Raw genomic sequence first — 27,506 nt, forward strand, 5'->3', positions numbered from 1 at the left:
TCACTTTATCTGTCTCATCCTGCAATTTTATCTTCTTGCTCTAACAGATCACAGCTACAGAGATGGGAAACCTTTTAAAAAGCTCACTACAGAAACAAAAGGGTTAAAAAAAAACAATTTAGATTTTCTCCAGATCTGTTAGACTTTTCCAATAGCTGGGTGAGAAAAAAAACTACTTTCACATTTTCGTCCTAATTCTAACACATCTATATTTACTAAACCCAAAAAGTATACTTAAAACACCAGATGTTTAAACAGTGACACAACAATGAATGAACACCATTTTAAGACACTGAGGTGGATCACAGATCAGTTAAACAAATTTGACTTACCACATGAAGACCTAAACCACTGTTAAATTTGGGCAAGTTTTTCCATTTACCACTTACTGAGTTTGACCTTTTGCTTTTGGAAAAAAACCAGTCTGATACTCCCCAGCTACAGAGTAAATTGAAATTTAAAATATTGCTTTAATTACCAATTTTTTTAACCCTATTTTCTCTAAGACAGGTACCTAGTAAAATGAAATTAAACATCCATTTGGAAAACAACCTACAGACAGTTACACCTGGTGACATGGGAAGATTCAAGTATTTGATGTCTGATGATTGAAATAGATAAAAAATATTTTACCATTCTTTTATAATAAAGTGAGTATCAGCAGTAAAAGTATTTCTGAAAAGTTTTGTGTTTCTTTACAATATTGGTCTGCAGTATTATGCTAATAGATGTTGCCAGGAAGGCTGAATCATGTAATAACTTATATTTTGCCTTTATTGTGAAGACTTTTCAAGTCATCTAATTATGCTTTAATCCAATGAAAATGGCAAAAACTCAAAATAACAAGACAGAAAAGTTACAGACCACTACTTGTGTAAGATAGATGCATCCTAATAAGCCAGGTCTCATGAAATTTGTCCTTGGATACTCAAGGAGCTAATCTATAAGAGCCAACTGTATTTTAAAGAACTCACAGAGAATGGGAAGGTTCCAGATCATCAGGAAAGAGAAACTTAAGAATATCTTTAAAGGGCTAAATAAGATGAACCAAGGAATTAGACACCAGTCAGAATTAGCATTCAGAAAAATACTGTAATCAATTTTTAATAAGCACATAGGGAAAAAACAGGTCAGAGGTGACAACCTGATCTGCTGCAAACAATTGCACTAACCCAATCTTAGGGTTGCTTTTTTAAAGATCAGTCACAGCTCTTCAAGAAGCAGCAGCAGCAGACATTGTATTTGAATTTTACAGTCTTTGTCACTTGTCATAGTATCAGTCTCAGAAGGAGACCATAAACACTACCTAAATAAAGAACAGTAAGGTGGGAGCAAAACTGCTGAGAGAACTGAGAGAACTGTCCTCAGAGCACTCCTACCTAGAAGCATGTGCCAAGTATTCTTCAGCAGGGGTCCCTGTGGGGGCAGAAATATCCACACTTTTGTTGAAGAGGTAGGAAATGAAACAGAAAGTGTGCTGACTATAAATGTAAAAGATACTGACTTGGAAGAGGATACAAAAAATGTAAAATGACAAAAATTCAGATATCAAAAAAGTTAAAGAAATTGAATAAATAACCCCCAACTAAATAATATCACAGCAAAGTATCATTCCTTAGGTATTATCAACTGCAAAACATAAAGGGCTGGGAACACCTGATGGACCAATTCTTAAGGAAAGGCCATGGGAATCATTGCTGGTCCAACTTTAAGCCAATATTCTACTGCTGCTGAAAAAGCAGAGATCCTAAATGAAAATGCCATATTTCAGAGAGATGAAGTCAGCTTTCCTCTTTGTATGTAAGACTTCAGCTGGAATTGCATGTCCAATTTTGAACACCACTTACACAATGGGTGTCAAGAGAAAAGCAACAAGAATGAACCAGGAACTAAAAACCCTCAGGACCAATGAACAAAGAGAGCCTAAAGAAGGTTTGACTGCAGGAATGGGAATGATTTTCCTATGTGCACAGTGTTATGAAAAAGAAGAAATAAACTTTTGGTTATTTTCCTAGGACAACATATGAGGGATTAAAATGCTTCCATAAGATATTAACAAAATCTTCTGGGTTACCTACACTGGCTTCAACATTTGTGTCACTAGAGATAATATTAAGAACAATTTAGGTGAACATTTTTAAGCAGTCATCTCCAATATAGCAACTGAGACTGGTGAGAGACACTAAAGAAAGCTCAAGGTTCTTTTTAGTCCTGCATTCTCAGTTTCCAGACAACCAGACTTAAACCTTATAAGATAAAATCTTATTTAAATACTGGAATTGTAAACGTTCAGATCTAGAAAATTAAAATTGTTCTGCAAAGGCTACATGTGCCACGAAAGGAACACAAAGTTTCTAATCCATATAATCTGCCAGGATGAACAACTAGCCAAATAGTGGAGACACTAGTTTAGATCAGAAAGTGACTCATTATTAAGAAGAAAGAAACAAGAGGCAGCAGGCTGTAGTAGAAACACCACCCAACCAGAAATATGGTGATGATAATGAAAGAGGACACACATTTTCTTTTTTATCTGATAAATAACCCAACCTACTTTTTCAAGTCGGGAGATATAATCTCTTTCCAGACGTTCTTCAGCTTGTTTCAATCCTAGTTGCTGTTCAACTGTCAGATTAGATTCATCAATAACACCAGTGTTTTCTAAATAATCCGCTTCCAATGCATGTTCTTTTGTTGATTCAGAATTCTTTATTTTACCTAAAGCAAGAAACAGTTACTTTCTTAAGAGTCATTCAAGGAGAGGAAAAGTGAAAATTAGAGTACAGAGCAGCTAAGAACCAGACACAAATTAGAGTTACATTCCAGTTTTTTATCCAAACACTGCCCAAGATCACCTTAAACATTAAAACTGTTCCAGTAAGTTAAGCAGTATTTTAAAAGGACTTCAGAGACTAATCTGCTACTAAGAGTGCTGTCAAAAACACAAAATAAAAAGGTAGATTAATTCTGTGTTTCAGTCAAATTCACAGTCTCTTCAATTGCTCAAAGCAAGAAAGGGTTTTGCCGTCCAGAACGGAGTAAACAAGATCCCCATGCCCTACTGTAAAAGAAACAATAAATATTAGGCATAAAATTACTGTACACAACGCATTTTGTAGGGAGGTAAATCCGAGATTTAGGTTCACCCAAATGACCCCACAGAGGCAGGCAGCAGGCAATGCCAGCCCTGAGCCTGGAAGCTGCTGGAGTCACCCCTGAACGCCCCGTGACACCTCTCTCCCACTGAGCTCTGCAACGCTGCTGCTCCCAAAAACTCAGCCCAGTGCCACGGGGCCAGTTCCTCCACATGCCTATGCATTGGTCACAGGCCACTCATCTCTGCAAACATCCACAGCAAATTATTCCAGTCGCTTTTACATAAGCAAAACTGAGGGTTATTTGTGCTTTGTCTTTTCTTCTCCTTTTTCTTCCCTTTCAAATGAGATCGGTGCCCCCAGACTAGCAAGGAATCAAAGCTGAGTAAGTTTTCAAGTCCTGGTTTCTCAGTGACAGATGGTCCCCACAGTACATAATGGGGGTCTACAAAGAGCTGACTGATCACAGGATGCTGCCACTTGAATTTGTTTTTCCTGTTAAACACTATTAAGACAGCTAAAAAACCACACACTTTGTTATTTTCCTTGTATTTCCATACAAGCAACTGCTGCAGCTGTGGGAAATACTTCAAACAGAAGGTCTACACTGGCTGGCATCTTAAAACAGTATTTTCATTAAAGAAAAAAAGCATTCTAAAGAAGTGTGACAAATTCTGAGCTATGGAATTAGCCTGGTGAGACAAAGCTAGATCAATATATTTAATTTTGACATTGAAAAACATCTGTAAGAAGTGCACACTCACAAGGGTAACCACTGATGGATGACAGGTATTCCAGAGCTCCCTAAATCAAAAAGCCACCTGCCAAAGCCTACTCAAAACATTTTTAGTAACAAAAAGAGCACAACAGTCACAGAAAAGAAGTAAATATTTCCCCTCTACATATAATAGGAACTTTCCTTGCCCATTTTCCCCCTGATCTTTCTGAAAAGAAGTAATAACTGGCATTTCCCTAAGTGGCAATGATATTACAAAGGGTTCCCCCTTCCTAAGACACTATATTCACAAAATTGCCTAAAACCCACGCACATTAAGTAGCTTACAAAGATGTTTAGGTCTTAGGCATAAGAAAAAAGGACAGCTATTATCATAATCTCTTGTTCCCTAAGCAATATGCTCGTATGAACATCATGTTCTTTCTAAATGCAACCAGCAACTTCGTACATGTGAAAAAAATAACACCAACAGAAACATTTCAAAGCCCATTTCAGACTGTCAGCATTGCACCAGAAGAAAATGGAATAAGGCAGTGTTAACTAATACTCACTGAAGTCATCAGGCTTATGCTCCATTTTTCTTTGATCTGCAGCAGTCTTACCAGGATCACCAGCCTGATCAACACTAGTCTTCAAAGTATGAACTCCCACTGGATTTTCCAGCACCAGTTTCCCTTTCTGAGTAGCTGTTAAGCTTTCCATACTGACCCCATTCCCTGAAACATGGGAGCCTGGAGCGTTTTCTCCCACTGGTTGGGATTTTGTCTGTTTCACGTTTTCCATTGCTGATGATAAATTAGAAAATTTTTTTCCTTTTCCATGACTTCGATCCTGAACACTTGATCCCAAATCTTTAGTTCCAGGAATACAACTATTTACTTTGCATGATTTATTTTCTCCTTGTTTTTCAGAACAAACATCATTTTGTTTACTTTTTCTGCTGCTATTCCCACTTGGAGAACTTCTCCCGACATCCTTCACAGATTTGTCATTTCTATTATATTTATAATTTTGATTAATTGTAACTTTGACTGTTTTGCCTTCCTCACAGACAAGACGGACAGACTTCCTTGGGTCATGATTTCCATTCTTTGAGCTCTTGGCCTCTTCCATTATAGTGAAGACCTGCTTCTCCTGTCTCGAGACCGCTTGAAGTGCAATTCTTCAGCAATTTGCCGTTGATTTTAAATCCTCTGTGCAGGCAAGGATCGTAGCTGATTGTCTACTGAAGAAATAATGAGAAGACATTTTTAAAAACTAAGGAAAAAGATAAATCTCTATGCAGACAGGACATTAAATAAACTTCTCTAAAGGAAGGTGTTAATATAAATTATTATAGGAAGCATATTCCTCCCACAGGCATAAGTATATTTTCACAATACATTTCAGTATTAAAATAAAACTCATGAAAACTTTGATTATTTTGATTTGTATTTAAAAGACAAGGGCTACGAAGAGACAAAAAAATGGCAGAACATGCTAAAAAACACTCAATGATAAACCTGCCAACAGCTTGCTTTTTTCTGTCCTTCCTATTTCTGGCTTTCTGAACAAAAACAAGAACCAAGATGTCTGCAACTACACTGGGGAAAAAAAGAAAAAAATTAACACATCTAAAAAGTACCACTCAATAAACGCACAGCTCAAATTAGCCACTAGAGGAAACTAATTCAGTTTCCAGCTAGCAAGCTCCATTTTATTAACTGATTTTAAAAAGCATTTAGAGATATAGCTCAAAGTATTAATAACAAACCTGACCAATCACCTGCACCTCCTATTTTCATATAAATTAACTGCCAGCAATTAAGTAAGATTAAAAAAAACCAAAAACACAAATAGTAAATATTTTGTTTAGCTACAGATTAACTTTCCTCATCTAAACCTCAGGCCTCTAGGTGGTATATGATCATCTGAGATTTATGTTGGAGACAACTCAAAGGTTGTGCTTCCAGTGGGAGGAGGTACAGCACAAGTGGGTCTGTTTGTAAGGAATTAGTTTTACTAATAGAGAAAATGAAGGCAAGATCTGCAACAAGAAAATGGATTTTTTTCTTTGTAATAACATTTAGACAGCAATTGAAAACTCCGAGAATGAAGCATCAGACAAAGAAGAAAACTATTTTTTTAAAACTATAACAAAATATGGCATGCAGAAATTCTCTTTCCTGTCCAGCTGCATATTTGCTAGGTAAATGCATGACCCATGGAAATTTCTGGGTTTTAAAGAACCCATCCCTTACCATTTAGTGAAGAAAAAAAATAATAGAAAAGTCTATGAATTACAGCTATTAAAAGTACACAGCATACTTTTGTACTTTAAAAACAAGAACCAGAAAAAAGGATCAGATTAAAATGTCGGCTTAAGAAAACAAAAACCAACAACCAAAAAAACCTTTCTGAATATTATCAGTATGAAGTACAGTATTTTTTTTTTCAGGCTATATAATACAGTTACTATCTCATTTTAATGAGACACAAATCAGAAAATACTTCAGGACACAAAGCATGTACTAAAAACAGTTATCTTAAGTCTCTATTGATATAATTGAAAATACATATCTTTCAAAGGTGAAAAATCAAAGAAACAAAGGCCACAAGAATTTTCCTGAAGATGCCATTAGCATCAAGTTCTTTAGTAAAATATAAAAACTGAAGAAGAAAAAAATCTCCATTCGTAAATTCTTTCCAATGGATAAGTATTTTATCTCACAATTCAGTTAATATTGCATCTATTTTCTATTAAATACTGATTGCACCTGGTTCTTACTTCAAGATCAAAAGTCACAAAGATCAAATAATATTTGCCTTTGGATTGTAGCCAGTCTTTCCCATAGCAATTCTAACCAAAAAGCAGCAGGAACTCCTGCCCAGCTGTACCAGCACTGCTGAAGCCTCAGGGTGGTAAGGAGAGCCCAGGTCCCCCCAGGTTAGTTAAATTCAAGTTTCTCCAGTCCCTGACACCGGTACAAAGCTCTGCTCTAGAGACTGGGGCGCTGCTACAGCTCTGTACACCTCCCGGCCTTTAACCTCTACGGTGGGTTTGGTTTTTAATTTCATGTAACCAGAAGAGAAATGGCAACATGATTCTTTCAAATTCTAAACTAATCATGCTTTACTTGTTCAACCTTAGGAGGGGAGAAAAACTCCCCAAACCAACAAAGACCCAGCAATTCCCCGTTGAGCTGCGGCCGGGGGCACAGCGAGGGCAGCCCCAGGCTCGGGGGAAGCAGCGCGGGGCAGCCCCGGCTCCAGCCGGAGCCGCACCGCCCTTCCCTCACGGCCACCGCCGGGCTGCTCCCATCCCGCGGCTGCTCCTTCCTTCCCATCCCGGGGCTGCTCCTTCCCATCCCGGGGCTGCTCCTTCCCTCCCTGGGGCTGCTCCTTCCTTCCCTGGGGCTGTTCCTTCCTTCCCCGGGGCTGCTCCTTCCCTCCCTGGGGCTGCTCCTGCTCATCCCGGGGCTGCTCCTTCCTTCCCTGGTGCTGCTCCTGCTCATCCCGGGGCTGCTCCTTCCTTCCCTGGTGCTGCTCCTTCCCTCCCTGGGGCTGCTCCTGCTCATCCCGGGCCTGCTCCTTCCCATCCCGGGGCTGCTCCTTCCCATCCCGGGGCTGCTCCTTCCCATCCCGGGGCTGCTCCTTCCTATCCCAGGGCTGCTCCTTCCCATCCCGGGGCTGCTCCTTCCCATCCCGGGGCTGCTCCTTCCTTCCCTGGGCTGCTCCTTCCTTCCCTGGGGCTGCTCGTGCCCATCCCGGGGCTGCTCCTTCCTTCCTCGGGGCTGCTCGTGCCCATCCCGGGGCTGCTCCTTCCTTCCTCGGGGCTGCTCCTGCCCATCCCGGGGCCGCTCCTTCCTTCCTCGGGGCTGCTCCTGCCCATCCCGGGGCTGCTCCTTCCTTCCTCGGGGCTGCTCCTTCCTTCCCCGGGGCTGCTCCTGCCCATCCCGGGGCTGCTTCTTCCCTCCCTGCCGGCCACCAAACCAGAAAACCAATCCAGCCGAACATAAAGCTGGCACCAGGCAGGAGGAGCACGCCTGGCAATAACAAACAACTCGCAGGGTGGGGACAACTCCTGTTGGCACCACTTCCAGATTAAAGCTACCGTGAAACTCCGGCATTGGAGGAGAAGTGGGGCTGCGTTTTGGGGTTATGTGTCACGTTGTCAAATTTTGAAAGTAGGTTTTAAAAAAATCTGCAAAAATTATTCAAATTATTTTATCTCATCCATTCAATTAAATATTCAAAGAGAATATATAATCTTTAATCAAATGAGAAAAAGTAACTAAAGAAACTGCTAGTAAAAACTAGAACCGAGCTAATGATTTGAGTACTGTGATAGTGTTGCATATCAAGAATGTAATCAAATGTAAGTAGATAATGTTAAAAAGCATATATAGTCTTTATTCCTAAGAAATACGAATAAAGAGAGGTCATGACATTTCATAAGACAATACTCTGTATGAAATAAAAGTCAGCAGTTCCACAATGAATGCAGAATCTGAAATGCAAGTGCAATAATAATGTTGTTGAACTTTGGAGTCTCTTTTTCTTTGCTTTTGCTCTTTAATATGGAAATAATTTAGCTAACAAAAAATAATTTTAACTCCTGCAACATATTCAATAGCAACCAAATTACCATCTCACAACAAACTGCAAAACAAACCAACTAATAAAACTCAGTATGAAAAACAAAAAGAAACCTCTCCTGAACCCAGGACAGACACAAAAAGATCATCCTCTGTCAGATATTGGCCATCAACATGACAGAGGGAGAGAGGGAAATGGGGAAAGGAGTGCCTCTAAAAAAAATAAGTTGGTTGGAAACAAAGCACTGGAGTGAAGTGAATCAGTGCTGAGGTGGCATCTTTGTAGAAACCTGGATGGCACCTCTTACAAGCTCAGGCTCATACCAAATTGCAAGACCTGGAATCAAAGCAGAATTTTCTCCCAGTAAGGCTGGCAACAAAACCAGTGTCTGCAAAATGGGGTATGATTAACCTGTTGAAACCAGTTTAGCATATTTCAATAATTCAATATCCCAGTGTTACATGGGACTCAGTTTACCCTGCTTTCTGAGTGTACAGTGCCAATTACTCCTCCGAAATCTAGCTCTTGGCTCTTTTTAGGAAAATTATCTGGCTGAAATACAACAGCTTGAGGTCAAATAAGATACCATCTGACCTTAAACTTCAGAAAAGTATAAAAATCTATACCTACCTACAGCAACCAATTTAAAAACGTTTAAATCAGCTTTGGCTAGAATTCATTTTCAGCTCACAAAATGAAGACATAAGAATGTTTCACTTTCATTTTTGCCAGTTTCTTTTGTTTCCTCCACTTTACAGACAAGCATTAGAAAACTCTGCATTTGAATTGCAAAGAATCAGACTACGGCTTACTTCCAAACAGGGGGGAAAAGAAAACCACCAAAAAACTTTCAAGAAGATATTTCTACCTCTTCTACCACTTCTTCCTCTCAAGTTGTTCCACTGTATTCAACTCCCTCAAACACATACATTTAGAGTCAGAATCTGACATAACAGGGCCTCTTCAAAGATGAAGGCCAAGTTAAACAGTGAGCTCTTGCCTTCTGAGTTGTTCTTTTGCAAAGCTTTTTTTAATAATTTCATTAACAGCAGAACTGACTCCACCTGGTTTCCTAGACGTTCACTTTGTGCTCCTCTGTCACACTCTCTATCACAGCCCCTTGGGCAAGCAGAGCAGACATGCTGGAGCCCTGTCTGATTTGTAGCTACTCCCTACAAGGAAATGGAACTTCCTCCTGCTTCCCCCTCAGCAGAGACCTCTCCTCTGCTGAGGCATAATTATTCCAGAAAACAGACCAAAACTCAATGACCCTTTGCCATTACTTCAAATATGTTCTAAAATGTGGTCCCAACTGGCTGAAATGCCCAAAAGTAGGTACTACAGTGTAGAAAGGCAACTAAAGGGAAAGATGACAGGCTTTTAAGTTTTGTTTCCCTGGGGAGTACTAGATAAAATATAAACACAAAAAGTACTACAAACATAAGTGTTATCACCCTGTTTCTATAAAGCATTCCCTCCTTTGAGATATGGAGACTTGTATTTTATCCAAGACCTGCTTTTATCTCTCCCATTATGATTGTCCTTAAGCTCAAATCTCCCAGCCAGCCTTCCAACACTAAGTGGGGTGATTACCCTCAGAGCCCCCCTCGCCTCACTACCAATATAGCCCAGCTGAACTTCCTCAACAAAAATAAAAGGAAATTCTGCAAACAAAGGTTATAGCCACAGTCAGGAACAATAGGAAAGGTTGTCTTCTGCACTCTGCTCAGAGTGCAGCACAGGTGATGTCTACGGACAGCCCTAATGTGCTGGGGTGGGGGGGGTCTTTTCTGGGTCTTAGGCCCATTTTTCTGTCTGAGAACTCCTACAAACCTCTCCCATGTTCTTTGTCAATAGTTTTAAAAAAATTATCACACATTTATGTTTGATTCATGATGAAATAGACATAACTCAGTACAACCTACTATTCATGCTTGATGTTTTTCCAAAGTACTTAAAACTAAAACTATCAGAGATTACTGGCCACTAAAGCGCTTCAGACTCCACCAGCACTAAACCCATCGATATTCTTAGTAACAAACATAAGTGCTACATAGTGTTCCAGAACTCCCTCTTACTACAGGCTATAGAATTTATCCTGGTAAGGATAATACTGCCAAAATCTACCCAGAAGGAAGTCAGCACAGCGTACATAAACTTTAATGCACCAATCAAGGGTGCAACAAAACTGGCACTCTGGGCTCAGTGAAGACAGGAAGCTCTGATGCTGTATTTATTATGTGGAAGATTGAAAACATCTAAGGAGTAATCATTAGATATATAACTATGTATATATACATATGTAGAAAATACATAACACTGTAACAAGATGATATCTGATTTAGAGAAATACTGCCGAATAAATGAAGTAACAAGAAAGGCTTTGGCTGATACAAAACTTAGTAACACAGGTATGTGCAAATATCTTACAATTAAATTTTGGAGTGAGCAAAATATGCTGGATGGGAGATCCATAAGGGATATGCTTGTTACAGACTACTCTGCATTGACTCACTGTTTTTTCTACAGCACTGTATGACTCACTGGGAAGGTGAGAAAAACTAACGTCACCCAACACCAAGAACTGGGTACCTCTTTCTGACCCTACTACTGCTGCTGCCTCCCGTGCCAAGCTCGGCACAGCTGTCCTCTCTCAGCCACACTAACAGTCTCCCCCACCTCTCTATTCCATAGAGGCTCCTCATGCTTTTGCACATTTTGGTTCTGATGCTCTGTTTTACTGCAGCAGTTCTTTACACCTCAGACCCAAGTGCAGCGAACCCTGAAGAGGGGCAGCACCCGCCCCAAGTCTCCCCAAGTGCCGCACCATTCATGTGGGAGCAGAGCAGGAACTGATACGAGGGAGCTCGAACTTCAAACCCAAACACACACATCAGCCCAAGGACCCACGAGGAGGCTGGGGGAGCACAACACAGCACTGCACTGGTTTAGAGCCTTTCAGAGACTTCCAGAGGCCTCAGATGATCATAAAACTGGCTTAAATGGCAGCCACACACTGAAACTAATTTTTTCACCTTGATCTTAACCTTCCACTTATGCTCAGTGCTATGCTAAATGACAATACAGCAGTATGTATTGTGGCACAGAAGTTTATCTGGATCTTGTATTTAAACAACAGTGAACCAGCCCATCACTCAAACTGGAATCCTTGAGGAAGGGATGGTCTTTGAACTGCTTCATACCAGCTGCAAACCAGTTCACAAACCACGGGGAAAGCAAACAGATCTTCTACCATACCCTTGTGCCTCTTCACCAGCATCCAGCACTTTCCCTACTGGAAGAAACACGCTGAAAATCACAACTCCAGGAAAGCTGTCAAGAACACAGCCACGCTCAGCGGACTGAGTCACAATCGTTTGTAACACAAAACTGATTCCAGACTCCTGTGTCAAGCTTTGCTGACACTGAAAACTAAAATCTGAAAGTTACTTCTTGCTGGCAGCAGTATTTCATGCATCAACAGAAATGAAAATAAAATCTAAGAACATCTGATAAATTGGGTTTTTTCCAAAGACTGGTGAAACCTTAGAATCAAAATTACAAACCAAGGATACAGTATGAGTATACATGCATGTATGCATGCATTTCTGTGAAAAAAAAAAAAAAAAGAGTAAAAAATAAATTCATGGACACTGTTACAAAATTTAGGTCTTTTGTATTTCTAAGTTAAATGATTTATCAAGCAATATCAAAATAGTGTTAATGTGCCAAAAGCATGAGAAATGTTGACTTTCACTGGATTGCTTCCATTGTGCAAATTAATCCACTAAGCAAACTGCAGGATCCTTCTTTCTCTGGGTTCTCAATACAAGTCAGTACCAGTATTGCATTATTTCACTAAGATAGAGACAAAAATAAACTTATTGTAGTAGAAATGCTTTGTAAAGTTTAAAAAGCCAGGACTGAACACAGAACATACTCTCAGGCAGTCAGACTGCCTTATGGTATCAATCCTGAAGCATGACTGACAAGCAGAGCCACAAGACAGTCAAGAGGAGCTCCTCAGGAATATCTTGCTTTCAAGCACAAGACAGGGAAATCCTGTCCCCCTTTCTTTCTCCCCACTGCAGCAATTCCCTTCAGAGGAAGAACTAGATAAATGCCCTGCACAGTGCAGGTGTCCCGGGGCATTGAGCACGGCAAGCTGAGGTATGAAAAGGAAGTCCCAGCTGTCCTCTGTGCAAGAACAGAACACAGGAGGAACTTTCTGATCCCTCTGTGCCTATCTTCTGGGAGTACATCCCAATATATCTCTTGGGAAAAGGTAATTTTACCACAAAATTAATTTTATGAAGGTTTACACTAAAGTTAAGCAGAAAAATTATTAAAAAAAGCTCATTGCAAAATTGGTATTTGTAAAAGAGACCTCTTACTCCTAATATAGCATCTTCTGCCAGGTACTGTAATTAAGTCATAGCTCCATGGCTAGCTTACTTTTCTTGTCACGGAAATAATTATGTCATAACTACCTGGGGTCAGACTATCCAAAAAGCAACCACTGAAACTGGGAGCACAAGCCAAAACCATACACATGTATCCTCTATTTTCAAGCAAATGCAACGACACCTAAAACCAGGGCACAGTCCTCAGAAAGCCAAGTGACGTGGAGGTGGCATGGATATAAAAAAATTATTAGATCCATACTTAAATACAACTATCTTTTTAATGTACTAATCTTTACCTTAGCTTAAATGCGATTGCATTGTTTCTCTGTGTGTTATGAGCTCATCTTCCTTTGATATACCCAGAAACAACCCTAAAAGCCAGGAGGCCTCAGGTAATATGACACATTCAGCCAACTGGCAAATTGCAACATACTGCAAAAGCAGCAAAGTCGTTCAGCTGTATTTGTATACAAAATAAGCCAACAAAAGAGCACAACCACGTAGGCGAAGGGATGCCTGGGTGTCACTCCAGGCAGATCGTAATCCACGGCAAGGAGAACCTCTCGCGGCGGAGCGGGCACGGCTCTCGAGGGCAGCCCCGCACACGGGGCATTCTCCGCGGGCCTCGCCGGCTGCGGTGCCCTCTCCCCCCGCATTATTTAATTCCACGGGGCGTACGAACAACAAACCGCACGCACCGGCTCCGGCCCGGATGCGTCCCCGGCCCCCCGCTGACCTTGCGGCGGCCCCCGCGCCGCGGACCCGGCGCTTCCCCCGCCCGGGCGCGGGGCCCGAGGCCGCGGCGGGCCGTCGAGGCGGGGCAGGGCTGGGGCGGGGGGCGCCGGCGCGGACAGGACCCCCTGAGCCCGCCTCCCCCCAGGCCGCCGCCCCCGGACGCGGAGAGCCCCCGGGCCCCGGTACCTGTGTGCGGCGCTAGCGGAGCCGGCGCGGCGCCCCCGCCATGCCCGGCTGCGGCTGCTGCAGGCCCCGACGGCGGCGGCTCAGTCCGGCCCGGCCGCCATGTCAGCGGCGCGGTGCATTCTGGGGCGAAGGCGGGCGGGAGCGCCCCGAGGGCGGCGGCGCTGCGGGGCGGCGGCGGCGGCAGCTGGGACCGAGCCGGGCACGGTGCCCGCACCGCCCCGGCCCTGCCGGGGAGCCCCCCGTGCCTCAGAACGCCCCCTTTGCTGAGGGGGCGACTCGCCCCCCCTTCCCGTCTCCCCGGCGTTCAGGGCCTTTCTCCCTCAGTGCCACAGCGGCAGGCGGGGATGAGGGAATAAGCAGCATATTTTTTCTTCTTAATTACCCCCAACAGCCATCCTAGTTTTTCCCCTTGTTTCTCTTCCCAGGCCTCTTCTTCTGCATAGAATCAGCACGGTTGGAAGAGACCTTTAAGATCCCCCAGTCCAACCGTGCACCCCGTACAGTATCCCCACAGCCGCTATACCCACAGCACCCAGCGCCAGCTCCAGACGCCTCCCAAACACCCTCACGGATGGTGACACCATAGGGCAACCTATTCACTGCCTGACCACCCTCACGGGGCACAATTTTTTTTCTTAGTATCTAATCTGAATCTCCCGTGTCTCAGCGTAGAGCCATCTCCTCTGGTCCTGTCCCTGCAAGCGTGGCAGAAGGGGCCGGCCCCTCCTCAGTACACTCTCCCGTCAGGAGAGCGATGAAGGCATCCGCTGCCCAGGCCTGTGGAGCAGGGTAGGGCTCGCTGGAGCCCGGACATTGATCCCTGCTCCCCCAGGGCTTCTCCCCCTCCTCCTGTGCTCGGAGAAGAGCGGCTGTGCTCCGGTCACCTGGGGAAATGACTCCAGGCTCCCTGACCGTGGCTGTGCAGGTGGCCCCGGCAGCAGCCAGGGACAGTGGCTTGGCCAGCGTGTCTGCTGGCAGAGCCGCAGGTCTCGGGGGAGAAGAGCCAGCCTGCCGGCTCTTGGCAGTGCTGGACGGTGACCTAAAGGCGCTGGCAAGTGCTTGTCTGAGGCAAATCCCTCTGTGATCCAGTACTACCCCTTTTTGGCAGTGAAATGTCGTGTTGTTGGCACTTCCTAGCCCAGGCTAAGGAGGCCTTTCCAGGAAAATAAGGCACTAAAAGATCAGTGTTGAACTACAAAAGGGATTCAAAGGAAACTATTAAAAGTAATATGAATAGTAGTGTTAGAAACACTACCTCAGGGAGTCTGTGTAGGCACACAAAAGTTGCAAAATCTGTAATACAGGATTCTGTAATACTGACAAGACATACTTCTGAATGTATTGTGAAGTCAGCACAATCCTTAGAGGTAACCTGTATTTTTTTTTCTTTCGGTTCACTTGAAGTTCACACTTTACAAAATTAGGACTGGGTAGCTCAGGGTATTGCTCATGGGATTCACCTTTAGGTACATAGGCCAGTCCAGGACAGCAGCAACAGAAACAGCAGTGCTGCCCTGGGGACAACTGAGGTTAACTGGGTGGTGGTTCCAGCCTATTCCAATTTATTTGACAAAGATTTCTATTAGGTTTAGTAGGCCAAAGAGTAAATTGCAGAAGTAGCTAGATTATACTTGCTGCTGGATACAGTTCTCCTAGATCAACATTGAGACATGCTAGTGAGCAAACACACGCCAGTTTGCAAACCTGATTGGCATATTTCCTTCAAATAGTTGGATAGCCTTTAATATGAACTGGTAGAGCAGTTTGGCTCAGAAAACATGCACCAGTACAAAGCCAACAGCCTTTGACATAGTCTCTATCTCTGTGTTCAGGAACAATGCCTCCTTCTTTGCTGATGTTAAAGAATATTTTATGGCAGGGAGCAATATAGAAACATGGCACTAAAAGAGGAAGCAGAGTTCTACTGCCAGCGGGCCATTATTTAAAGAATAAATCATCAGTGCCAGTGATCAAAAATTTTCAGATTCTGGGCTCAATTTGCAGGAGAAAATATGACTCTGAAAGTGACTAAATTTTATCTAGAAATCAGAGATGATAATCATAAAGCTGCAGGAATTAGATTTTATAAAGTCCCTCTCTAGAGCAAAACTTGCTTTTTACATTGCAGTATGTGGCCTCATTTTTAGTCCTATAACCAAGCAACTAAAATATTATTCCTCAAAAATGTACATGTGTATTGTAGATTTGTTTTTTATTTTCTGACAAAAAAAAATCCACATTATGCTGATGATCAATTTTTTAAAGATTATTTTTAGAATTTACTAGGTTTTAAAAATCTTTTTAAATTGAAAAAACCTGTTCTCTTTCTCCAGATATTTCGGAAGAAACTCTAAATCTTCTTAGATAATTTACTTATAAAATGAGGAAATAAAACTTGACTGTCAGCTTGGTCAATAGTACAGCCAGGAAAGTATCCAGGAAAATACCACTTATCTGCAAAGAAATTCACATTCTCATCACAGTCTATCTTTCCTGTAGAGACCATGACAGAAGATTTTCCCTCTCTAAATCTATATATTTTTGTAGCGTATTACATTATTTATTGATGTTGGGTGTCTGCTAAAACTGAAATCAATAAAAAATGTGAAAAATGTGAAATGCTTAAAAACTTCAAATATGTTTTTCATCTAGCTATATAAGGATTCTTCCCTTACAGTAACGCTGGTCATGCTTGAATTCCCTAAGCAAATTTAATCAAAATGTCAAAGATCTACCAAAATTCTTTTTAAAAAAAACCCAAAAAAAAGAGTGAGATTTAATAAATGTAAATGATAAAATGTAGTTTTCTCTTCAAAAGATAAATTTCCAATATGCTTTGGAACCACTTATTTTCTGTAAGTCATTGCATTTTCCTTTTCTTTGCCAAGAACTATCAGAATCATAGCTGTCCATGGCTGACCAGTTTTGTGGTCCAAGAAGAAATCAATGACCATCAAAAGCTTTCTGTTGTTGTTACTTTGTAAGTACAAATCCCTTTCTTCCAGCAGGCATAGTAGCAAACTGTACAAATAGCATTTTTTTTTTGCAAACAACCCAAGAATGACATCAGTGCACTGAGGCAGTGTTTTGGCTCTGAATGTCTGAATGCTTTGATACCAAACTCAGTTCCGGATGCTTTATGGCTCTTTCTTGCTTGAAAGCCCTCTGGCAGTGTGGCTTCTCCATCTCACACAGTGACATCAGTGGTTTGGACACTCACTTCTCACCTGGCAGGTGTGTGCAGAGCTGCATTTCCTGCAGGCCTGGCTGATGTGGCTGGGTTATGTGGCGTGTTGGTGATTCTGGTTTTGCTGAGTGCTGTGACTCTCGTTCGGAGCACTCCCTCAGTAACCAGTAGCAACCAAGCCACTGCTGTCCTTTGACATTACACCGTACTCACTAGACGCTGCAGTTAGTGCACAAAAAAGGGCCTTTGCAAATCCGTCAAAAATCACAAGGATGTAGTTAAAGCAGGATCTTTAACAACATCACTTTGATCCCTGTATGGGCTATTCGCTTAAGAGTGAATCTGTGTCTATTTTACGAAACACAGGGCACTGAAAGTCGGGGTAATACCTTGTTGGGGTCATTATTAGTTCTAAAGGATGGTTCCAAGTCCCTTCAGACTTGGCACTTTGGGAATGGTGTTGCTATCATGAAAACAGGCTAATATCAGTATTCATATGTTAGTGTTAGTTCTGGTTTCAAAACTGTCCATGCACACCATGTAATTGGGAAAAAAAAAAAAAGAGATAAATTTTCTTAGGCTGAAATATCAGTGTTATTATCAAGAATTCATGGCTTTCAATACAGCAGTGGAGGAACAATGAAACAGAAGTAGTAAAGCCAAATGTTCTGAGGTTCCTCAAGGGTCCCAACTCAGTGATCCTTGTGGGCGCCTTCCAACCCAAAATATTCTGCCATTCTGTGACTGGCATCCCACAGACTGAGCCAGCCGGTGCTTTAAAGCCGTAACCACTCAGACAGCATTTCCAGCACGGATCGCTCCGTTGCAGAGCGTGTGCCCCCTGAGGGAGCCGTCCCGGCGGAGCGGAGCGGGCAGAGCCGGCGGCTGCCGCAAAAGGCCCGTTTGCAGCAGCGCCGCGTTTGCGGCAGCGCGGCCGGGCCGGGCCGGGCAGAGCGCGGCGGCCGTGCAGCATGCTGGACCCGGAGGGCAGTGTGGAGCACCAGCCTGCCTCCTCCTTCCCCAAAGTCCTCCTTATCCCTCTAGCCATGCTCCTCGCAATTGCAGCGCTCCTGCTCTTAGCCTTTTCCGCTACGCGGCAGAAGGAGCCTGATTTTTACACTTTCAAAGTTGTAAACATCAGGGGCAAGCTTGTGTCTCTGGAGAAGTACAGGGGCTCGGTAAGTGCGGCGGGGAGGGGCGGCTCCCACCCGGGCAGCCCTTGCATGTCCGCGGAGCGAGCGCGGGGAGAGAGCTCGGAGCCTCGGTGCACTCGGTGTGCCTCTGGGCTGCTCGCTCTGTGCCTCTGCCCTTCGGCCAACCCGTCCGGCTAACACAGGCTCCTCTTCTTCAATAAAGCGTTCGCATCTAACCCCCGTGTGTGTCCGCGTCTTCTGCTGCCGCAGCCGCCTGTAGACGTGGCAGGCGGGGAACGCTGCCCTCCTGCCGGTTGCTCTGGATTCTGCCTATTCCATTAGAAACTCAGGAAGTTTGTGTCTTTGTGTAGCTTACTTTTGGAGTTTATTTCTGTCTTTTAACTGCATGACTTTTTGTGTGTTATTCTTATTCAAATCCCATTCCTTTTTAATGTTTTACATTAAAAAAAAAAGGGGGTTTGATCCGTGGCGAATGGAGTTAACAGATTTCACCGTAGCTAGTAAAAGCATGAGACATTACAAAGTATCAGAGTATAGTGAAATTGTAACAACATCATGCAAATACTTCTCTCGCTTTTTAGTGTGACAACAATATGAAGGACACGTAGATAAAAGCACATATGCTTTTATAATGTCTTCTAAATTGTATTTGCATCTTATATTAAGTACTTTTAGGCAGAGTTTTCCATTTTAAAACAATGTCCCTGATTATAATCTGATTTTATTTCATTTCATTTTATTAGCGGTTTGATCATCTAGAAAAAATCGGTACCTATGGAAAAGTGAACTTAGCACACTTGTTATACTTAATACTACAACCTCTTTTAGCCTCTTTCACAAATTATAGAAGCTAAAATCAGCATAAATCCCACAAGTGACACATCTGTGATACAATCAGGCAGTCCGATAGTTTCACTGGTGCCCAAAAAAGCAGCATCACTTCTCATTTTCAGCCTTTTTCTCCAGCTTTGTATTTACACCTTCCTTTTCCCCTCCTCAGATGTCTGAGCTCACTGGTCCAGAACAGCAGGTCACTGAAACATTGGCAGGAAGACAGAGAAGCTAAATAGGGAGATGCACATTTTCTTGAGCTCAGCAGAAATGGATACTGATGGATTTGGACTGAATGAGAGGCCTAAATCCTCTCTGGTCAAAGTCCTCATCCCCCATCATTCACAAGTGAGATACAGCAGAACCAGTCCCATGCCCACTCAAATATCTGTTGGAGAAAAACATGGAAGCTGTTTAATATTGAGCAATATTTGTGCTTTTTAAATGAGCTCCTTCCAAAGGCTCCATCAATAAATCCTGTTATTGGGGCATGTCTTGTCTGCATGTTATCTGCTAATCTAAATAAGCAATTACCACCTGTAGCTTCTCTATCTCAGAGCCAGAATCAACATGGAAATAAGTTAAGGGGGAACTTGGAAGAATTCCTTACAGCCACTCTGGGGGTGTTGATGCCCTCTGGAATCCCAGGAACAGGCAGGTTCAGGGTGTGGGCTGTATCCCAGGGCTGTGGTTCCAGGCTGCCCTTGAGGCATGGCTGGTTTCATAAAGGGGAGCTCTAGAGCTGTATCTGGGAAAGATAAACCATTGATGAATGGTAGTCTTTGATCTCTGCTAGGCCACATGGAATAGTTTATTCCAAAAAAGCGACATTCAGCTTCTGTGTGGAATAAAAGATAGATTTGCATTCAGAGATTCTCTTAATGTTCAGGCTACCTGCTCTTTGATAATGTATGTGGACAATTTTAAAGGAAATTGCAGCAATAAAACACATCCCTTTCTGTCATTATGTTGTCAGAACTCAGTATCAAGATAGAAAATTGTTAATTAAAACTCCCATTTATTTCTTAAAATAAACTTGATTAAATCTGCAGTTAGATAAGTAAAGTCATAGGTTTATCATAATATTTTAAAGCTATTAAAAGAAATAAAATATTATTAAAGTGCTACGTGTGTGCTGGGGGTGTTTTAAGGAAAGTGAGTCACTAGTTAGCTCCTGGAACAATAGTCTGTTAATTGCTAAACCAGCTTTTACCAGCCTTAAGCTTTCTGGCAGATGTAGAGAGGACATTTTCTTCAATTCAGTCACTCAGCTAATTTATTTAAATAACTACTTAATTGGTAGTCAAGCAACTTACTAGGAATTGAAAAAATCCAAGGGCTTCCAAACTTAAAAAAATTAATAAAATCTGCTAATTCTAAAACCACAAGAGCCATGCTAAGTATAAACAATCAGTGCAATTCATGACCGACAGAATCATTCTTCAATAAATCATTATTAATATAAACTTGTGTCTATTCAGATCATTGAAACAATTTTTTCATAGTAAGAAAAAAAAGGACTGATTGATATTAATTCTGTTTCTATTTGAGTGTATCTTGATATAAACCCCAATTACCCTATGTTATACACCAAATAAAGGGAGGACCATTACCACTGAGAAAAGAGTTCCACAACTAAAATAGATCCAAAAACTCTCTGGTTCACTGTGTTGTGGAGGTCATCCTTCTGTGGCTTTTCCACACTACCATAAAATGTTAACCCATCACTCATCTACATTAAAAATGAAGGACAGTGATTATGGTTTAACAAGAATCAAGAGGATCCAAACAAGATTAGTTTTCTATCTAATCTAATTCAATAATCTTATCTTTTATTGCATGATCTGTATCAGATATGCTGTAAGAGGCAGTATTCTTACCAAAAATAGCACCTATTTGGGAGTCAGAGCTCCCAAACATCAACTGTTCCCTGCTGTGTTTGTGCCTACCTTGATGCAATGGTACCAATCTACCACCCAGCTCAGTGCAGTGTGCTGGGGTGGAATTAAGCAGTGTCAGTGCAGTGCCTTTGGAAATCCTGAACCATAGGTACTATAATCATGGAAAAGCATTAGGCACTATAACAATTGAAGTATTATTTTTAAGTAAATGTTATAATTGAAAGTACTGTAGTCACTTTGGACCCGGATCCACTGCAATCCGAGGCTGTGGTGTTCCTGGGTGTGGATAAATGCACAGCCACTGAATTGCCACACAAATATTGCTATTTGTTCCATGAAGGTGACAGCTCAGTGAGTTGGTGCCATCTGACACTTGTGGCTGGTTCTTCCATAGTCACATGGAGCCAGTTAAAAATTTCTGGGTCTAAAAACTCAGGTATATTTCTGGGTCTAAAAACTCTGTTGTCTCTGCTGACAGATCCACAAAGGGTTACTTGAAGCTGAGACAGATTCCTAAATCTGTCCCAGGATTTTTCCCTAAAGAAGGCACTCTGGTGTGAGCATTAAGCAAAGCAAGAAGAGTTTTTGCAGTGTTAAATGAGTTCACTACTAGAATGCATGGGTTTTCTAAGCAAAGGGAATCATAGTTTTAAGAGATGAGACAACAGCTGATAAAGAATTCAGCTGAAGTGAAATAATTTTTGTGAGGTCCATTGAACTGTTTGCACTGCACACTAGGTGGTGTGCTTGACTTGCACTCTCAGAGCCCAAAGTCAGGCATATTGAACTTAAATCACTAATAGTTGTAAGAAGTCAAAGTACAGTCTCTACATGAGGGCAAAAAGAGTGATTGTTATTTATTAAAAATAAAATGCAGACCAAAAAATATCACTGCATGAAATCACTTCTAATACCAGACATCTGAAAGATAACTCAAGAAAGATTTTTAAAGAATAATTTTAAACATTCATTGAGAAACACTAATAGATCACAGAAGTTTTCATTATGTATGTTAGTTATACTTTCAAGAGGTTTGCAGTATTAAATGATGGAGTTCAGCAATGGAGAATTCAGTTACAATGAATGTATTTTTCTAAGGAAAAAAAAGAAACATAATGTGTCTGCCATCCAAGAAATGCTGAATGTAGTTTCCATATGTTTTGGGGGAATATGTTTGGAAGTTTGCACTGTTGTCACTGTGAGCTCTCAAGCCTTTCCCCACCATGCCAAGAAACCACTGGTTTTCAACAGCTGTAAATTAAAATAGTTGTTTCTTTTTGAGTGAATCCTTTCCAGCCCTCTTTTTACCTAAAATCAAGTAAAAATGATAAAAGCTTAGTTGTTTTCACGGACAATTAATCCTTCATATCTGTTTTAATTTGATCACAATGCTTACATAACCTTATTTACCCCAAACCTCCAATGACAAATTCTTACATTACACTTCTATTTTAGAGCAGGTACCAATGGAGTTGAATTCAGTAAGGTGTATGAATACTTCTGCATCAAGAAAATCCCAAGGCTTAAGCTATAATTTAAAAAGCCTCTAAAATTCCATGTGGAAGAGCTACATGTGACTTCAGCTCTTAGATACAAGTTATCTTTACTTCATACTAAATTACTGTTATCACTATGCTTGATAAATCAGATTAATTGAAAAGAAAATAACTGCCAATAGTTATTTTTTATGTCAGACATACAAATTCTGTTTCAAATGCTGAGAATCTGCAACAGGAATGCATCATAAAATTATTGCCTCTTCTCTGAAAAAAAAAAAATAAATCTAATGATATGCCATAACTTCAGATGTTTTAGGAGACTGAATTTAAAATTTCAGACAAGGCTTGTCTGAATGAAAGTGATGATTTGGAGGTGAGATGGCTGCAGGTCATAGTTCATACAAGTGTACAGGGGTTGTTTAGATTGTATCCTGTTGACACACTCCACCACAAAGAAGATTTCACCAACTTGTGCTTTGAAAGATTACCTGCCTTCCAGGGGAAACAGTGCCACTCCAAATCCACTTTAAATTCAGTAGCTGGACTTCCATGATCCTTGTGGGTCCTTCCAAGTCAGGACATTCTATGACTGTGATAGCCATACAGTTATACAAAGTAGAAAATACACAAAGTGGCAATATTTTATGTAATAAATTACAAATACCAACATCCCCTTAGGTTTTTCTTAACTCATTCCTACCCCTTCTACACATCTCATCTTATGATCCCATATATTACCCAGATATGTACCTTTATATGCCAGTTGGTTTTCTGGCTTTAAAAACACTATGCACATGTAGCCATTTATTTTTCACTAAATATTATGTATTTCACACATCATCTTTCCTTAAATACTTTTGTATGAAAGTATTAGAATGGACTCAATTTATGTAGAATGAGTGGCAGCTCACAAAATTTGTGAGAATAACAAAACTATAAATCTAAAATTCTTAAAGGTTATTAAGGCTAAATTATCTCAAAAACCAATGAAACATTCGTCAAGGCTTTGAGAAACTATGATATGTGTTAGTTCAGAGTTAGGTCACTCAATATCCCAAACACATTCTGCTGTTCCTGTAGTGCTCACCTGTGTGAGAGCTCCCTCCCAGGTGGGTCTGTGCTGGCAGACATGTGCCTGTGCTCATATCTGACTGACACAACATACACAGGGTTGAGCATGATCCACTGCAGGAATGGCCTCAAAGGATAGTGGGCAGCCTTCACTTCTTGGAATCTCTAATTGAGGCAGTAAACCTTTGTGCAAAAACTGTTGCTATTTTGTCACAACGGAGTAGATTAACTCTAGAAGTGATGGGGAATTTTACAGCCCACACTACACACACCAACCCCAAATCCTGTAATTGCTTCTATTAACTTCCAGGTCAAGATCTCAACACTAGCAATGATAAATGGGACAGACACTTCTGCAAGGACACTTAGTTTTGAGCAAGGAAACATGCTGCAGAGCAGATGCTTCACAACAGATAAATAAGCAACAAGAAATACATTGATTTGCAAGTTTCTTTCATGCAACTTAGTATCTCTTAGCTGGATAGTCACTTCTTAATTATGCTTAGAAACTGTCCAAAAGGCAGAATGGAAAAACACAGATTCTCAGTAAACTGAAGATTAAGATTTCTTAGCAGTTGGTTGATTATCTTAATGCTTGCTAAAGAGGAATACATAAAAGAAATATTAAATCTTCCTTTTGTGAAGAGAAATCAATGTAGTTTCAAATATGTGTTCAGTCACAGTTTCCTAGACATATTTTTTATTCTTTTTAAATAATCTACCTGTTGGAAAACTGACATGTGCAACACATTTTTAAATGTGCTCTCTTGTTCATCAGGTGTCTCTAGTTGTCAACGTTGCAAGTGAGTGTGGGTACACAGACAGCCACTACAAGGCCTTACAGCAGCTGCAGAGAGACCTGGGCCCGTACCACTTCAATGTGCTGGCATTCCCCTGCAATCAGTTTGGGCAGCAGGAACCAGACACCAACAAAGAAATTGAGAGCTTTGCACGAAAGACTTATGGTGCCTCCTTCCCCATGTTCAGCAAAATCACGGTCAGTGGAGCCGGTGCAATTCCTGCCTTCAAGTACTTAATTGGTGAGTAACCTGGAATGCTGGAGGGTTGTTTCTCCTGCATAGAAGTCCTCTGACACAAAATACCATCCAAAGAAACAAGAGATGATGTGCTGACAGAGTTGTCAGGCTTGAAGAGGTCAGAAGTCATGTAGTCCCTCCTTCTGCACAAGGCAGGAATTCTTCAGCCACCTTTGTCTTACCTTCTCAAAAGATCTCCAGAGATGAGCACACGTCAATAGCAGATGTCCTGTAAAAGCTGGTCCAATAAACCTCTACATGGAATACAGGCCTTGAAATTCTGTCCTCTAGGCATACAATATCCTGACCTTCCTCTTTCCACTTTGCAGCCTCTTAGGTCCCCCTCCTGTGACATGAGTGCTGCAGACTGGATTTATAAGATTCATCTCTAGGGCTGTAGGATAAGTGGAAGCAAAGCACCTCATAATTTACTTCAACAATCAAAAGTGAAACCAGGCACTAGACAATGTCCTTAAATATTCCCTTCCTCATTCCTCCCCAGCACTGGAACAGCACACTGTGCAGTTCCAATCTGCTTTAGAGCCAGACTGGCACCTGAAGAGGTTTTGCTGGTTCTTACCAGCCAGCAAGGCAGGATGCTCCCTATCAAGGCACTACTTTTCTTGCACTGAACAAATGCTCTAAATACCATTTAAATGCTATATTAAAATGTCAGTCTTAATCCAATGCGAAGGAAATGTCTTTCAGCAATGAAATATAGTAAAGCCCAGTGTGACACAGTATCACTTGAGCTGCATTCTGCAAGGACCACATCCCTGCTGCTTCTCTCCAGCACCACAGTGTTCTCCCAAATCCCTCATAATTTAAAGGAGTGTGGATATTATTTTTCACTACCCCAAGCTCACCTCCTTCCAAGTGTCTGTAATGAATCACTTTGCTAGCCAAATTTCCCTGTAATCCTCTTCACATCCTTTCATTTCTGTTTTGCCAAGGAGAGATGTTCCTGCAGACATGTCCCAGCAAATACAAAATTTGTGATTCCCTGCTCTCCTGCCCTCAGGGGGAGGCTGCTGGAGGCTGCATCTTTATTCAGCACAATGACAACATAGTTAAAAGTATGGGTCTGGCTGTGTCTTGATGATACATTGAAGTAACTTCTGATTCCTTGGGAGGTTTGCCCAGTGTATAATCAGTGGGAAAAAAAGATTCTAATTGTCTGTAGCATCTGTACTTGTGCTTTTAGGGGCATGAGCTTCCTGGTCTATTTGAAAGTCCTGGAAATTTTGTTACTCACAGTGGAAGAGTAAAGGGTAAGAGTGTGACTCATGTAAAAGGGTATGTGGTCAGGAAGGGGAAAACTGCAGTACTCATTTGTAGATGAAAATTAGGTGGAAACCTGGAACAATTACTTTGTTATTTCTTCTTGAAACAATCTTCTGAGGCACATGATAATGGGTGCTTTTGGAGGGAAAATTCTGGATAAGCAAATAATCGGTCCTAGTAAAGCTATATTGTCATGTCAAATTCCATTTTCCTATCAGTGTTCAACTGTATCAGTTATATCTCTATAGCACAGCCCCACACACAAATGCCCTCACACACTTCAACACTGATTATTGTGCTTTCTCCTGGCTCAAGCTTCCCTGTTTCCATTAGTCTCCAAGGGACCACTGTCTAGTTAAAGCTGTCTGTCAGAAAATTAATCTTATTCAGTCTGAACTTCCTCTTAATTTTACATTCCTTCTTTCTCTGCAAGGTTAATCATCAAATTGACATGAAGAAATGTCAGGAATTGGCTAATGTGGTTTTCTAATATTTAAGTTGTATTTTTGGGGTTTTTTTGTTTTTTTTTTCTTTCCCCTGTAGCTTCTACAGGAGAAGAACCAACCTGGAACTTCTGGAAATACCTGGTGGACCCCAATGGGAAAGTAGTAAAGGTCTGGGACTCTACTGTCTCTGTTGAAGAAATAAGGCCCCATGTTACAGAACTTGTAAGGAAAATCATCCTAAAGAAGAAAGATGAATTATGACTTTCAAAAATCTCAGCATGTCAATTGCATCTTAATTGAGAATTAGGGCTGGACTTTGTCTTTTCACATTCCAAAAGAGAGGATATAGGGAAAGGAAATTATGACCACTTGAATCTGTATTCACCATCTAAGAATGCAGAAACCAGTAAGTTAACATGGTCAAAGTAATATGATATTTTTCTCTGACCAAATTCAGTTTGAGTTTTCTAGGAAAGAAGAAATCTTCAGCAACTGTTTTTTTCCCCAATTCAATTATTAGTTGTTGGTAACACTAAAGGAAATTAGTTCATATAGGAAGAAAGGTCAGAATAATCAGAATGTCCTAGCTGGGGTCTCCCTGATATCTGCAAATCTGTTGTCATATTTTGATTGAATAAAATAAATAAACTGAATAAAATAAACAGCAGAAATTGTATGATTGACTTAAGGTGTGTGCTAGGAAGAGGGCCAAAACAGATAACTTCAGACCAGACAGATTTTGCGTGTTCCAATGACCACAGCCAAACATAGATAATTTCATCTGTATAGAGAGTTTAGAAGGGCATGGGAGAAACACATTTGTAAAATTTAAATGAAAGAAGGATGAAGACAAAGGCCCTGTAAAAATTCTCCAGAAGACATGAGATGAATTTCTGCATTTTTTTCACCTAGATTATCAGATGATATTTGAATAGTCATTTGAACATCTGTAGGACCAGAGTCTACATGTAATGGCTATTTCTTTCTTCTATTAGCATTTTGCCTTAGAATAACTCTTCCTTCATAAAACTGATGTTAAATTTATTTTTCAGTTTATGACACTATCCAATTTGGCTGCATGTACAGACAAAGATCAGACAATCCAAATTTTTTTCTATGGAAATAATTTTTCAAATATTTAATTCTTGCATAATGTTATATAGTTTAATACCACATTAGTGTTACAGATGCTTAATGGGGCCTTTTTCAACTGTAGCAGCCAGGCATCTGCTCAGCCTTCAGAAGTCTCTAACTCATGCCAAAATAATAACACTAACATTTGCAGCCTCATTGTTCCTTGACAGAAACCCTTTGAAATCTTCTCAGGAAGAACTCTTTTTATCTCAACAGAAACCCAATG

General features: G+C 41.2%; 2 protein-coding genes across 2 annotated transcripts in view; one reads left to right on the plus strand and one right to left on the minus strand.

The window, feature by feature from the left end:
- TUT4 (terminal uridylyl transferase 4) overlaps positions 1 to 13,840 on the minus strand; it is a 45,215-nt gene extending 31,375 nt beyond the window's left edge. The window contains exons 1-3 of the mRNA XM_058808248.1: positions 13,737 to 13,840; positions 4,383 to 5,056; positions 2,555 to 2,718 (exon numbers count right to left, since the gene is read on the minus strand). Coding sequence (XP_058664231.1) covers positions 2,555 to 2,718; positions 4,383 to 4,944 — 726 coding nt within the window. The 5' untranslated portion in view covers positions 4,945 to 5,056; positions 13,737 to 13,840. The remainder of the gene's footprint in view (positions 1 to 2,554; positions 2,719 to 4,382; positions 5,057 to 13,736) is intronic.
- Positions 13,841 to 17,894: 4,054 nt separating this feature from the next.
- Positions 17,895 to 26,793, plus strand: GPX7 (glutathione peroxidase 7). Its single transcript, XM_058808884.1, has 3 exons — positions 17,895 to 18,101; positions 24,158 to 24,419; positions 26,244 to 26,793. Exons 1-3 carry the CDS (start codon positions 17,895 to 17,897, stop codon positions 26,405 to 26,407), a joined length of 633 nt encoding a protein of 210 aa, XP_058664867.1. The 3' UTR covers positions 26,408 to 26,793.
- The last annotated feature ends 713 nt before the right edge of the window (positions 26,794 to 27,506 follow it).

Source organism: Ammospiza caudacuta, chromosome 7 (assembly GCF_027887145.1).
Source record: "Ammospiza caudacuta isolate bAmmCau1 chromosome 7, bAmmCau1.pri, whole genome shotgun sequence".
Lineage (NCBI taxonomy): Eukaryota > Metazoa > Chordata > Aves > Passeriformes > Passerellidae > Ammospiza > Ammospiza caudacuta.